Source organism: Chionomys nivalis, chromosome 17, assembly GCF_950005125.1.
Source record: "Chionomys nivalis chromosome 17, mChiNiv1.1, whole genome shotgun sequence".
NCBI classification, from domain to species: Eukaryota; Metazoa; Chordata; class Mammalia; order Rodentia; family Cricetidae; genus Chionomys; species Chionomys nivalis.
In genome coordinates this window covers 37,198,950-37,214,053 of record NC_080102.1, presented here as the reverse complement: position 1 = coordinate 37,214,053, position 15,104 = coordinate 37,198,950, and the positions used below count along the sequence as shown (strand labels likewise).

The 15,104-nt window shown below is 52.9% G+C and overlaps 1 protein-coding gene across 3 annotated transcripts in view; it reads right to left on the bottom strand.

Moving 5' to 3' along the window:
- Nucleotides 1-976: 976 nt before the first annotated feature.
- Tmem184b (transmembrane protein 184B) overlaps nt 977-15,104 on the bottom strand; it is a 43,375-nt gene continuing 29,247 nt past the window's right edge. Inside the window, exons 4-10 of one of the 3 annotated variants that reach the window (XM_057792203.1) lie at nt 10,419-10,509; nt 10,051-10,126; nt 7,142-7,233; nt 6,212-6,381; nt 5,628-5,822; nt 3,928-3,948; nt 977-3,239 (exon numbers count right to left, since the gene is read on the bottom strand). In XM_057792203.1, the coding sequence (XP_057648186.1) occupies nt 2,998-3,239; nt 3,928-3,948; nt 5,628-5,822; nt 6,212-6,381; nt 7,142-7,233; nt 10,051-10,126; nt 10,419-10,509 (887 nt within the window). In that variant the 3' untranslated portion in view covers nt 977-2,997. The remainder of the gene's footprint in view (nt 3,240-3,927; nt 3,949-5,627; nt 5,823-6,211; nt 6,382-7,141; nt 7,234-10,050; nt 10,127-10,418; nt 10,510-15,104) is intronic. The other 2 variants (XM_057792204.1, XM_057792205.1) reach the window with 2 other exon arrangements.

Sequence of the window (15,104 nt, the reverse complement as noted above, 5' to 3'; positions counted from 1 at the left end):
TTTCACTTAGGTCTGACTTTCTACAGCCCAGTGAAACACTGAGTTCTGGACAGCAGGCCTCAGCCTTAATCTTAGGTCTTGGGAGGGAAGGGGGAAGGGGTACCCACTCATTTACTCTGCCTGGAAAGGAGTGGAATACTCTGCTCTTCAGCCAGGGGTCTTTCTCTGGATGGCACGGATTAGTTTCTTGAGCTCTGGATCCCTTAAAAATGAAGGTGCTATAGAGGCATGGTCTAGAAAAGCCCTGAAAGCATAATAAATGACGGTCCACAGGACCAGGGTGAGGACCTTGTTTGTGGCTGGTCAGGGAGGAAGGGAGGGGCCAAGGAAAGCAGCAGAGTCGGACTGTAGGGAAGAGTTAGATCATGTAGCTGGACCCACAGAACGGTCTCCCCCTCAAACTGGGGCTGTGCTAAAGTCCTTCCTGAGAGGCCAAGCTCGGGCCTGGCAGCAGGAAAGGGTGGGGGGTGGAAGTGGGGGTGCAGAGATGATGTAGACTGTTTACCTTCAGGTTATAGGCTGCCTGGGAAGTTCCCCCACCCACACACATTCCAGCCATGCCTCTCACCCACAGGCCAGACCTAGAACAGCACAGTGCCTGGGCCTGGTGCTGTGGCCTGGTACTTGCCTTAGGCCTCCCGGTTCCTAAGGATGGAAGACGGGCTAAGAGAAGCCAAGGAAGGTCTTTGATCTTCTGGGAGATACCTAGAAAGGTCCCTACCTGCCTCTGGAAAAGAACAGGGAATGAGGCCCAGCCCTCATGGGGATGGGGAAAGGGTGAACACGTTGTGGTCGGTTGTCTGTGAAGAAAGGAGAAACTGTCCAATGGGGATGTGGAACCTGACTTTAATTCCAGACACCCCATGACGTACATTCACATCACACGCAGGAAGAGGGTGGACACCCCTGTCCATGCCCACTACACCTCTCCCAGACAAAGGGGGCAGGAAAAAAAAAAACACACTGGCAGTCAGAAGAGATTTCAATACAATCTATATTATCTCATATATATATTTCTTCTGACTTTATTTGCTTGCTTCTGTCACTCATTTAAAATATCACAGAGACCAAAATAGAGCGCCTTTGTGGTGGAACGCAGGACAGTCACAGACGAGATAGAAAACTAGGGGCTCTGGCTTCATACAGCATACAGTTCATTTTCAAGTATTTCCTTTTATGTACAAAGAGCTATTCTACCTGGAAAAAAATAAAAAATAAATGAGACAAGATAGGTTATGCATCCTAGGAAGGATGGGGCAGTGGGGTACAGGTTCCTGTCCTGTGTTCCCATGGACCATTAGCTTCCTGCCCCTGAGCTCCCCCGCAGCCTCACCCACCATGCCGACAGGCAAGTGTCAGGGTGGGTGGGGACCAGTGGGGACAGGACCAGCAACATACTTTGGCCTGGAAGGAAGAGAAAAGCCTGAGAAACAGACTGGTGGAAGCAATCCCAGGAGGGAACCATGGCAACGTCCCAAGGAGCCCCCACCTGCCTTCCTGGGCAGCTTGGGACCATCTGGCCAGGCCTACTGGGTGGGGCTGAGAGTTGCCCTCTGAACCCTACACGCTGGCCTCTAGGCCATGAGGAAGGAAGGAGGCTAAGAAGGTTGCTAGGATGCAACAGCCCCATGAGGTCCCTCCCCATGGACCCTAGGGAAGGAACCTGTTTGTTCTAGAAGTGACCAGAGGGAGGGAGGGCTTCCAGTGAAGGCCACAAGGCAGGCTCTTCCTTCCACATCACTGTCCACCTCAGAGGCTACAGAAGCCAAAACCCAAGTGTTGCCTGGATTCCACGTGCCAGGTTCTCTGCCACCCTACCTTGGAGTCCCAGGCCTGGAGGCAGCTCTGGGACGTGAGTGGAGAGGGAGCCAGGGGAGAGAATGGGTGGTCCCAGACAAGGGCATCTGACCCAGTGCCGCAAAGTCCTGAGTGCCAGCAGCTCAACAAGGAAGTGCCTGGGAGAGACTGGGGACTGGGGAGGGCTTTCATATGTGACTAAGGCACAGAAGAGATGGGCCGGGGGCCAGAGAGAGCGGAACACCAGGCCCTGCATGGCCAGGGGACCCAGGAGGGTCTGAGAGCACCCCTCCCATGACCCCGCTGTATAACCATCCCTCCTCCAGCCTTCTTCTGGAAGTGGTCTGAAATGTGGAGACTCAGACTTCTCCCACGACCCAGGAGGAGACCAGGACCAGCAGGAGTCTTACTGCTCCACTGAGGAGGTGGTAGGGAACTCAAGCCCTGGCACAGTCAGGAATTATAGACGGGCTCTGTCCCAAACTATCAAGAACTGGACCCAAGTGAGAGAGCAGTATGGGCTTCTGGCTGTCCTCAGCAGGCCAGAAGAGCTAAGAGGCAGCCCAAGTGGCCACAGTGAGGACGCCCAAGGGCCCTGCGCCCCACATGTCACCAAAGGGCCCAGAGGCACAGAGGCATCCTTCCTAGGGGTGCCCTGAGGCTCCTGGGGCTGGCTCCGATCCTTGTAGCATGCTAGGCAGGCCTAGGGTGGGAGAAGGGGAGAGTCCATGGGGCATTCACATTGCCTCCTGCTGCCCAGAATGAGACAAATCTCACAATGGACAAAGATGAACAGGGAAGGACAGACAGGTGGGAAGATCAGGTTGGGTCTGGATATTGCACGGTGTGGGTGGGCTGGGCCTGACAGCCTCGGCAGATAGCTTGCTGGGAGGGGGCTTAGAATGCAGCTTCTAACCAAAACACAAGCATTCAGACCCAAGCATGGCTGGTTCCAGACGTGTCCCCAGTACAGGACGGGCAGCAGAGGTGTGGCAGCTACAGCCAGTGTCCTCTGCTCTTGCCCCGGGTAGTGCAGGGTTGGCCATGTAGATACATTCCTGAGGCCTGTTCCTCTGGAAGCGATATGCGAGTTGTTTCTGGTCCAATAAATAAAAGGACAACAGCAAGGTTGTGCTGGCTGCTCCCCAGCCTGGCTGGAAGCCGGAGGAGGCACCTTTCCTTCCCCACCAGGGCCCACATTTAGAACTCATCATCAGAGCTGAGCAACAGAGTCTTCTCATTGTCACGGGCACCGCTAAGGCTGTGGGACCGGGAAAGGCCATGGGTGCCACCACGCCAGGTGGGCCCAGGCTCCAGCGTGGACTGCTGTGTGTACTGCTGGTAGGCAGGGGAGAAGTTGTGGATGGCATCCTGCACGATGTCGTGTGGGTTCATGGTCTCCTTGAGGCTGCTGGAGATGCTCTTCATGGGGGCACAGCGGCCTGCAAGGAGCGAGCGGGTGGGAAGGGCCAAAGCAGGAAGAGGGAAACTTGATTAGTTCCTGCCCCTACTCCTGGGATAGACCCCACCCCAATGTGCTTGTTCGCTTGTCCCCTCCTGAGACAACAGTGCTGTTGCTGACTGGAGTGAACAGGAGAGCTGTGAAGGAAGTGAAGATGGAGGGACAAAGGCAACCATCCCAGGGAATGATGCTCACAGGCAGGAGCGACTGGGCAGAGGCTCCACAAGAAGCAGGCTGGCCCTCTAGAGGGCAGGAGCTTCCACCCTCCATCTGAAGATGTGCCCTACAGGAATGGGGCAGGGGTGGAAGCACAGTGCAGGCCACAGAGTCAGGCCGGAAGGATGAACTCAACCCTGGACCCAGGACTTGGGACTCAGTCTTTCCACCCTCTGGGTGCTCTGTCTTGGAGACACTGCCAAATGCCCCTGCCATCCTTAGTAGGCACTGTGCCCCATAATCTAGCAGGGTGTATTTCAAAACTAAAGCATGGAGCAAAGGCAGCCAAGCTCAACAAAGGGCAGCCCTCTTAGGCAGGTGCTCAGGGCTCTCAACCAGAAGTGCCAACGGGGAGATGGGTACACAGAGGAGCCACAGAAAGGCATGCCAGTGACATGGACCAGACTGACGTGCAGGACAGACGTACAGACAGAGAAAGAGAGCAGACCTACCGTATGGGCCGTATGTCAGCACTGCCCGAGACCAAACCCGGGGCAAATGCAGGGTAAAGGGGCAGGGAGAGAAGCCGGAGGGATAGAGAAGACAAGAGACAGCTGAGTGAAAATTGCCTGCCCACCCCATGCCCAGTGACACTCCCACCCATCCCCAGATACCAAGGCTGCTCTGGTTGCCCCTGAAGGACAGTGCTCATGCTAACAGGGGTCATCTGTCTCACATCTGAGTCAGGGCCTCTATTCCCACTTCTCCCAGGGTTTGCTGGAGCTATACCTGCACAGAGCCCTGTGCCTTGCAAAGCTCACTCCTCTGCACAGGCTCAGAGGATGACTGTAGAGCAGAGCTGACTTTTCACCCCAGACTAACGTGAAGCTGGGAGGGACTGGGTGCCATGGTTACGAGGAAGGACTAGAGCTCACACCAACAGCAGGTTGTCCTGGGTGGGCTGTTTCTTCTGGGGGGAGGGGTGCACCTAATGGTGGGGTGCTGTCTGAGGGCAGTACATGGAAAGACAGTCAGGTCACCAGTAAGGCGTTCCTGGAGAGCCTCCACGACACAACACCCCAGCTTATTCCTGCAAATGGCCTGGCTCCAGGCCAGGGCCTGTTAAACCAGGCTTAAGGAACATATGTGTGTGTGTGTGTGTGTGTGTGTGTGTGTGTGTGTGTGTGTGTGCACTTATCAGATCTTTCCCACTGGGGCCTAGCAGGTAGCAAGGGACACCAGCCAGCAAGTGGCTCAGCACAGAGTAGGGATGCCATCAAAGACCAGGGTGGCAACCAGAGCATCACAGTGTGGCAGAGAGCACGGTCCAGCAGAGGCATTTCAACCAGGCTAGGAACTATCGAGGCCTGGACAGGGAGTCCTGTGCCTGTGGACCCCTAAGGCTCTCCATACCAAGCACAGGGACCCGTGGTAGGCACTGAAGCCTGGGGAAGGAGGTTGTCTGGTCTCTAGTCATGGGGGAAAGCTGACGACAACTGGATGGCATATGCCTTGGACAGGAGACCTCCCTCTCCCAACCCATGCAGTCTCCCACTGTGGATGCCAGCCTCGGGCATTCCCCTCAGGAACAGGCCTTCTGCCCCACTGGCCCGCTGCTTTTCCAGACAGCTAAACTTCCCAGTCACTAGAAAGCTCCTCAAGGCTTATGTGTCCTAACCAATCACAGAAGCACCCAGGGTGGGGCCCAACCTCCTGTACACCAAGGGCTGCAGAACATTCTTTAGCAACAAGGAGCAGAGGTGTGAAAAGCAAGCTGTGGAAACTGCCTCTGATCCTGCTTCTCACAGGGAAACAACTTCCTGCTGTTTCTTCCATGAAGAATCTCACTCAGCAGACAGAACAGGACAGAGCAGACTCGGCACGGTGGTGTCTGGTCACTAGTCTCTGTCCCAACTTTCTTTTTTGTTCTTTTTTTCAAACTCACAGTAACCCTTCTGCCTCGGCCTACCAAGTGCTGGGATTATAGGTATACACCCTTCTACCCTATCTGTGGGTCTCCACACTAGGACCTAAAGGCTGAACTTAAGTTTCCAGAAACAAACCAGGGGTCCTTCTGGGACCTAAAACCCCTATGCTCTGACCTCTTTAGCCCCTCTTTCAGAAGAGACAGGGTCAACCCTTATAAGATGCTGGGAGGTTCTGGAGCTGACCTCATGAGGCTGGGGTCCTGCTCTAGGAACCTGGCTCATACCTTGAGCGTCCAGCCTCTTGTCAGCGTAGACCTTGTAGGTGAAGGCATGCCGCAGGGCCAAGGCTGCGAAGAACATCTCAACACAGATGATGAAGTCCTGGTAGCCAGCAGCCACAGTACCCTCACCCACTGATACACGGGCTGAGTTGATCTTTGGGATGGCCCCACATTTCTCTAAGATGGCCAGTAGCATGCCTGGACAGGAAGAGGCATTGTCTGGTCACACACTGGACCCCCTCCCTAGCCCTTCATGCAAAGCCACACGGATAGCCACACACTGCAGGGTACGGTAGGGCTCATTTGCTCCTGGAGGCAGGAATGATGACATAAAGTCAAGGTCTCTGCAAACCCAATCCTTGCAGCTACCTGTCAGTCAGAAAACTGCGACATCACTAACCGTACAAGGCTGCACTGAAGTTTCCTGAAAGCCTCAGCCCTCCCAAATGCTCAGTGGCCAAGGCATCTCTGAGCTCCAGGGCAGGACATAAAGGACAGCACTCTGGCCTGGGACTCAGTTGTGAAGACATGAGCAGGAGTGGGAGATGGACCCGGGGCAGTGATCACCAGGCCGAGAGGAGACTCACCTTGCCAGAAGGAGAGAAAGATGACGGACTTGACCATGAAGAACTTGAGGACAGGGCAGTAGGGACTCAGCAGCTCCCGGGTAGCGAAGTAGAAGAGGAAGAGGGCGTAAAGGGCCAGGCTGACTGAGATGTTGTAGATGATGGTCACATAGAGGTACCCACTGGTGACACTGTGGAACAGGCATGCCGTGGCTGGGACCGACCCTGAGAAGGCAGACTGCTCCCTCCTCTGCCCTGCCTACATCCTATTTCCATGGGTCACGGCTGTGCTCTGAGGGAGGGAGGGGATGGGGACCACTGGGAGTGTACTACAGAGGTGTGTCTGTAGGCGAGCGGTCTTCCACTCCTGCTTCACTCACTCAGATGGTGGCCCTGCTCTGAGCCCATTCCTGATGGAGGGCACTAGAGGGAAGCCAGGGCTATGCTGCAGGCCATAGGACACAGTGGGTACCCCTAAGCTTGCTCTGCTCTCCTAACCTCAGTGGGCTGTAGTACACATTCCAGGCAGTAAGAAGAACTCACAGTATGGGACCAGGTATAAGGCCGCCTTCACTAACCCACAAATGAAAAGGTGTGGCCAGTTCACACAGTAGCGTCTACTGTGTGACTCTACTGGGGCTAAAGACTGCCTCCCAGGCTCCTTCACTTTTAGAACCTGTCTTAGAGTAGCCACCACCCTCTGAGACTCACCCACGGTTACTATGCATCCTGAATATGAATATGGATGTGACTTGATAAGACCAAGTGCAAGATGGCCACTGCCAGGCTCAGGCTGAGAGTCAGGGAGGTCTGAGTCCCATGCAATTTAGGGAAAACACACACACACACACACACACACAAAAAAAAAAAACACGCACAGGATCTGTCAAGGTAGGGCACCCACCCTTGTGCCAATATACCCATAGGTCCCAGGGGAGGACCCCTGCTTACTCAAAGTCCCCGTCCTGGTACTTGCCGAAGGCCTGGAGAATAACAGTGCTCACAGCCATGAGTGGCTTCACCACACAGAACTGCAGGGTGGCCTGTTTGGGAAACGAACAAGACAGGATAAAGTAGGGATGCGGGAAAGCACCAGTTCTGGCAGCTGGGTCTATGCTGGTTCCTAGGAAGGAGGAAAAGGGAACTGTGTGCAGGGGGAAGCAGGATGGGTAAAGAGACATGATGATATTGGGGACTCAAGGACTAAGGGCCCAGTGGACCAGGAGTAGAAGACACCTCAGAGACAGCTCAGAGGATGAGGGGTCTTCAGGAAGATGGAGAGAGGCAGGATCCAGGTAGAGGGAGCAGCTTTAGGCCAGTGGGGTGGCTCAGCAGGTAAAGGCACAGGTAAAGACTTCTTTGCCAAGTCTACTGACCTAACTTTGATCCTCAAGACACGCAGTGGAAGGAAACAACTTCCTGCAAGTCATACCCATGCATGCACTCATGCAAATAAATACATATATGCATGCATGCATATATACATACAAAGGTGCAGTTCACGCAGAGGCTCACCCAGGGCAGAGTGTGAACAAGGACAGGAAGTGGGCACTAGAGAGAACAGCAGGTCCTGGACCGCATTCTCTGAACAAGTGAGCTCTAAGGAGGAGTTAGCCATACAGGGAGCGGGTGAGGACAAGGCCTCTGCTTCCCTGACCCAGCTCTGGCCTGGGTCAGGGTTTCTGAGGAACCAGGGTCTGAGTAACCTGGAGTTGGCCTTCAAGAGCAGCAAGCGGGGAGAAGACATCCCTCTAATACATGGGAGCCTGAAAAGGTACGTGGGCATTCAGGCCTGGTTGGCTATCCACTGCAGTCTCTCAGGCAATCACCTGGGCTCCAAGTGGTAGCCACCTGGGCAATGTTAAAGTAACCCATGCCCACGGCACAGGGTTGCAAATATGGGGATGGAAGTGGGTGTCCGTGTCATCCACAGGCTCCCAGTAACCTAAAAGTGTTCATCCTTAGCCGAAGTCCTGAGTAAAAGAGAGGGCACATGAAACTCCAGCACGTGCCTTGGAGAGTGTGGCTCTGGATAGGACCAGTGGCTGGAGCAGAAGGGCAGCCTGGGACCCATCTCTGCCCCACTGAGGACCTGGGCTGAGCCATGGCAGAGCAGCATGTGACAGGAAGAGCCACGTGCTGCTACTAGAAAGCCCTGGACTGCAAATCTCCACCCAGAGCGAGCTCGGGGAAGGAAAAAGAGCAGGGGTTCATACCCCAGTCAGACAAGAAAACTGAGGCATGGAGCTGAACGGACAGACGAAGGACTGGAGCCCAAATCAGCAGACCTCAGAGCCTTTGTCCAGCTATTCCATGGGTCAGTCTGAGATTCGCAAACCAGGTTAGATGTCAAAGTGACATCGGTCCCAGGAGTGGGCAGTCCTTTCTACTCTGTTGGGATGGGTTGGGGTCACTGATCCAAACATCTTCCCTCCCTTCCTCCCTCCTTTACCTGTCTGCCCCTCCTCCCTCCTCCCTTTCTCCTCTTCATTGGCAATGCTAGGGACAGAACCCAGGACCTCACACATGTGAGGCAAGTGCTTTTCCACCACTCTGTAGCCCTAGCCCAGGAATTTCCACTTTTAACAAGTGCTCCAAAAGACTCAGACACTGGGCTCTGGGCCCAAGGACATCCTGGCCCACCCTGTGGCTCTGGAACAAAGATACTATGAGTGCTGGGGCGCCTGCTGGGAGCCTTCGTGTGTTATTCTCCTCTCACTGCTGGCCTGCCACGTCAAGTTCAACAGCAGAGTCTCAGAGCCCACAGGGCAGGGAATGACCCACACCTGGTGATGGTGAGGCCGACTGTGCTCTGGCTGTGACCTCTGCTCTGCTCTTGAGAGCAGAACTCTGAGGACAATGTAATGATCAAAAGCAGGGATGAGTCATAGCTGGGCCTGGACCGGGTGGCTGGACCACGTAAACAAGGCTCTGCAAGCCCCACCCTGGACCAGGACAGTTTTAACCCCTTCTGGGCCACTCCACAAGAGAGATCCTGAGGCTCCCTCAGGGAGACAGAACCAGTAGCTGAATTGGAGCCTGGGCATGTCTACTGACATGCTGCTTGTGTGGGCAGCCGTGCTGTGGGCCCTGAGCTCTCCACAGAGGATGAAAACAGGGTGGCCCTAGGGTAGGCTGCAATGTTCCTGGCGGGGAGGGGGGAGCGCATTTCTCTCGATTATTTTTGGTCATGCTGGAGGGACTGACTGAGGGCCTGCAGAGGCCAAGGGCAGTTACGAAGACTGGGTGTGGCACCCTCAGCTTGTGTCTCCCTGAATGAGCCAGAGCTGTGCTAACGGCTGACACCCACTGCCTCATCTGTTCCTTTTAGTTACCCCTTGAGATAAGTACTGCCACCCCCATTTTATAAAAGGACAAACAAGCTCAGAAAGGTTGAGCAAATAATCTGAGGTCACATAGCCAGAGAAGCTAGAAGTCCAACTCTAGCCAGGAAGTGGTAGCCAAGGAAACCAAAAGCTGCAGCACTGCCAACTGGAATGTGGGAGAGGGCAGGGACCACACAGTCTTGTCTGCTATGTATCTTTAATACCTAAACCCTCCAGCCCTGGACAAAGGGATGAGTTCTCAAACTGACAGGCTACAACTCCTGTATGCTTTCTGATTCAGTCCAAATGAACAAGACTCCAGACTAGATTCCCTGGCCTGAGGCTGCGGGGTACCCCAGGATGTTCACTGCCCGCCTTAGCAGATGGTGCTAACTTGGTGTCTCCAGATGAGTTTGGGGACAGCTGGGGGCCAGGTGACCTCCACCGGTAAGGCACAGGTCAGCATGCAACAGGAACTGCCCTCTGAGACGCAGGTCTGAACCTCCTGACCTGGGGCTGCTTCTGGGCACATACCTGTTTGCAGAACCGCAGGAAACCGATGGAGTAGGTCTTTCCCCAGAGGCAGCATGTGCCATACATGCAGCTTGACCTAGGGGAGACAAGTAGAAAACCCTGGGAAAAGGGAAGGGTGGGATGGAAAAGGCTGCCCTCTGCATCAAACAAGCTAGGGCCCTGGTGGGGTCGGCAATACACACAAAATGGCCCAGAAAGCACTGAATGAACAAGAAAAACTGCAGGAGAAATGCAAACAGGAGAGGACAAAGAGGACAAGGAAGGAGCTGGAGAGCAAGGCAAGCAGAGCACGGGCATGGGTGTGGTCTGGATGTGCAACTGCACGGCTGTGGGTGCCCACGTGGGGGTCAGAACACTGTTGTACTTACTCAATGGCCTTCCCCCTGATCTCAGACATGATGGCACTCTCTCCCCCAAGGTACTCATAGCACAGGCTCAGGAAGTTATAGATGACAAAGGCTGTGGGAAGTCCAGAGTACTCAGGTCAGCAGAACGGTCACTCAGAATACAACAGCAAGGAAAGGGGCTGAGCACAGCTGCGCTTAGCCCCGGCAGGCTCCTGATGATGGCTGATCCTTTCAGGATACAGGGCAGCAAAAAGTTGGAGCAAAGAGCCATGGACCCCTGAGCCCAACCGCCCATCTATGGACCATGCTTCTATTAGAAGCTGTGTGGCTTTAGGCAGGTTTCTCAAGCTCTCTGGGCCTGCTTCCTCCTCTGTGAACTGAGAAAAGTGCTTCCTGAGGGCCTGCTGTGAGAAGAGCAGTGGCCATGAAGCCCGATTGGAGGCTAGGCTCCTAGGACACCACTCAATAAATGGTGTGAGGCTTTCTCCAGGCTGTGAACACACTGCAGGTAGGAACGGAGTCCAGCCTCCAGTACCGACTGAAGCCCTGGTACCTGTACCCACAACTAACACTGATGGGATGAAAACCGAGGGGATAGATGTGGTGCCCCAAAGCAAAGCGTCTGCAGCAAAGGCCCAGGGCAGGCCACAAGCCTCCCTGCAGACTGGCTGTCACAGGACTCCCTTTGGTAGGTCTGGAAGGAAACCTTCAGAGAAATCACACAGCCCATCATCATCATCTCTTCCTGCCAAGCAGTCCTGCAATGCTTTTCTGAGGAAGACCTGCCATCAAGCTCACACCCTTCCCGTTCTGTGCCGTAAGCCTGGGCTGCTGGTCTAGCCTCAGCTACAGCCAGTTCTGACTGAGCTACTCAGACCACCACTGCATTCAGCTCTCAGCTCAGGACTGCCTAGAAGTACACGGCCAGCCAGGGTGCTGCTTCACTCCAGAGAACCATTAATAGTCAGTAACGGACTCAACCAGTTCTCAGAGAGAGGAGACAAGAGACTCCTTAGACATGACCTGATTGGTCAAATCAGGCCCCCTGGCCATCTGGAAAAATCCATCCCTTCCTACAAAACACAGGCTCACAAAGAAAAGTTTCAAACACCCAGCAATAGCATTTACACCAGAGGCTTCTACACAGGCCAGAAACGGAAGAGAGAGGGGCCAGGAGGGAGGTGTAACTCAGGCAGCAGGATGTCACCCTACCACACTCTTAATATGGTTACAGACCTGGTCTCCAGGAAGGCCCCTGTGCATCCTGAATACCAGGCCATGTGCTAAGCTCCAGGACACATCAGTGACCATGGGATCCACAGTTCAGAGGGAACTGATGGTCTCTCCTACTCCTGTCCTGGACTGTTGGACATCTAGAACTTTCTGCTCCATTCTAGAAACCACATCTCAAATTATAGACAAGAGTATGCCATCAGGAAAGGAGGGTGAGGATCAAGAACAAACAGAACTATACTAGAGGCTTGTCTACACTCCAGACAAGAGCCACAGTCTCAGGGCAGATCCCAGGAGGACTTCAGCTTAGCAGAATGAACAAACCTTTCTCCCTCCCTGTTTTTCAAGACAGGGACTCATCATGTAGGTAAGGCTGACCCCAAACTGGGAGAGATCCTATGGCCTCTATCCCACAAAAGTGCTAGATTACAGGCAAGTGCCATCACACCTGACTTGGAAAGAATATTTGTTCGGTTTTGGTTTTTTGTTTTTGTTTTTCAAGACAGTATTTCTCTGTGTGTATTCCTGGCTGTCCTGGAATTTGCTCTGTAGATCAGGCTGGCCTTAAACTCACAAAGATCTGCTTGCCTCTGCCTGTGGAGTGCTGGGATTAAAGACGTGCACCATTAGAATGTTTCTTATCAGCATCATCATCAGAGAAGGACGCTGTGACCTCCTGGCTGGCCATTAGATGCAGGCATCAGAGGCAGGCAACCCTCAGCAGAGATGGGGGGTCCCTTCCAACCCCCAAAGGCAACTTCTCTAGCCAGTAACTACCTGGACAGGAGGTTACAGTCTAAGTCATTATGGTCCACCCAGTTTCTCAGCTGTGAGCCCCACAAACAAACAACGCATAGCCTGGGAGATCAGGACATCGGTGAGAACCTGTTCAGAAGTGTCCTCTAGCTGTCCCTGCAGCTGCACCCCAGGCCAGAAGTCATAAACTGTTCACTATATGCTCCCTGACCACCTATGGAAGGCTAGGTACCATAGAGAACTGATGGTCCTATGTGCTTCTGGCTGCTCCCAGCTCTCTCCTGTCAAACCTGAGCATCTTCAGCCGGTCTCTGCCTCTGCTACACGGAAACTCTAAGTTGATCTGGAATGACTAACTTGTCTGGGACATTCCAGATAACTGAGGATATATCTGCAAAATGGAATTTGCCTGCTCTGACAAGAGTCCCTTCTGCTTGTACACTGAGAGTCAGAACATTCTTTCCCACATTTCAGAGGCACGTGGCCTTCCTAGGCAATCCCTGTTCAATGAGCCAACTCCGCTGGACAGGGGACCTGCCCCTAAGCAACTGTCCCTAATTCCACACTGCTCCAAAGCCTTCCTTCCCTGTGAATGCATCCTTTGTGAATTCTGCTTGTCCCTGCTTCTGGCAGCCCACATGCTGCTTCTGAGCCCTCACCCATTGGCTCCCTCCCTGTACTTAGATCCACTGAGCTCCTACACTTCCTGTTTGTGAGCTGTGGCTCGTGGCACCATTACTTGTCAGGGTGTCCTACTGACAGCAAACTGGCCAATTGCTTTAAAAATTTTTTTTTTTAAATTCACATATATTGGCGATTTCTCAGAAAATTAGGAAACAACCTTCTTCAAGACTCAGCAATGCCATTTTTTGGGTATATACCCAAAGGATGCTCAATAGTGCCACAAGGACATGTGCCCAACTATGTTCATAGCAGCTTTGTCATAGCCAGAACCTGGAAACAACCTAAATGCCCCTCGACCGAAGAAGGGATAAGGAAGATGTGGTACATTTACACAATGGAGTACTACACAGCAGAAAAAATAACGACATCTTGAAATTTGTGGACAAATGGATGGATCTAGAAAACATATTGAGTGAGGTAATCCAGACCCAAAGACAATTATCACATGCACTCATTCATAAGTGGCTTTTAGACATAAAACAAAGAAAAACAAACTGACAATTCACAATCCCAGAGAACCTAGACAACAATGAGGACCCTAAGAGAGACATACATGGATTTAATCTACTTTTTATGGGAAATATAAAAAGACAAGATCTCCTGAGTAAATTGGGAGCATGGGGACCATGGGAGAAGGTTGAAAGGGGAGAAGAGAGGATGGGAGGGGAGCAGAAAAAAATGCATAACTCAATAAAATCAATTAAAAATTTCACATGCATTTATTTGTATATATGTGTGAACACACGTGTGCCACAGAGAACGACTTGCAGGAGTCGCTCTCTCCTTCCAAACTCGGGTCATCAGCCTTGGTGGCATCTTCACTGGCTGAGCTATCTCACTGCCCCAGGCCTATGGCTCTTTGTTCATTCTGGGCCACACACAAGATTCAGTGTCCAGGATGTGAGCTCTGGCCCAAGGGTAACACTGTACAGCTGTGAGGCCAGCACAAGGAAGGCTGGAGCAAGAGGATTATGAACTTGAGGACAGCCAGGGTTATACATCTAGACTGTTACCTCGAAAACAAGAATCTGAACTCTGAAATGGGGTGAAGGACACTGCATTCCTCCTATGCACGTACACTCTTCCCAACAGAGAGCTCACAATTCTCTGGGGAAAACAATGGTTTCTTCCCTCTCCTTCACCAAGCCCAGCATACGGCTAATCCTGGCTGCAGAGAACCAGGCAGGAGTCTGGTGTCTCACTGCTATCAGGTCATTCTGGGCAAGCTTTGCAGCTCCCTGCAGTTGTTTCCACACTGTGTAGTGGTGTGCGATACACACTCCACCTGGTAACTAGCAGGTACAAATGTGCTAATGATGATGAAGAACCTGGGCCAAACTGTAAACACCACATAAACATGTGTAACACAGCACACTGCAGGGAGCAGAGGAAGCTGCATCTCTGCCTCTAGTCACCAAGCGTCCCAGGCTCTTACCTCACCCCAAACCTACTCAGACACCAAAACGTATACGGCAATTGTCTCTCACTCAGCCCTGTGACCTTTCCCAGTGCTGTGTGAACTACAGCCTCATCAGTTGAGTGCTGTATTATAGTGATATTTTATTTGTGTTATAATAAAGCAAGCTTGCCTGAAGATCAGAGTGCAAAGCTAGCCACAGTAGAGAGCCACACAGGCCAGGCAGCAGTGGCACACACGTTTAATCCCAGCAGCCACACTAGTTAGCCAAAGAGGCCAGGTGGTGGTGGTGCATGCCTTTAATACCAGTACTATGGAGGGATATAAGATGGGAGGAGGGTTCAGTCTGCAGTCTGAGGCTTGGTGGAGAGCACTGCAGTCTACAGTCACACTAAGGATAGGGGTAAGATCTCTCTAGTGGCTTGGCTGCTTTGCTTTTCTGATCTTCAGCTTGAACCCCAATATCTTCTCTGGGTTTTTATTACTCGTGCTACACTGTATGGAGCTGAAGCATCCTGGGAAAGGGGCCCAACATCCCTTAGAGAATGGGAACCCTGTCATCTACATGAGTATAGTTGTACACTTCCTGAGTGTAACACATAGCTGTCCCCTCTAAA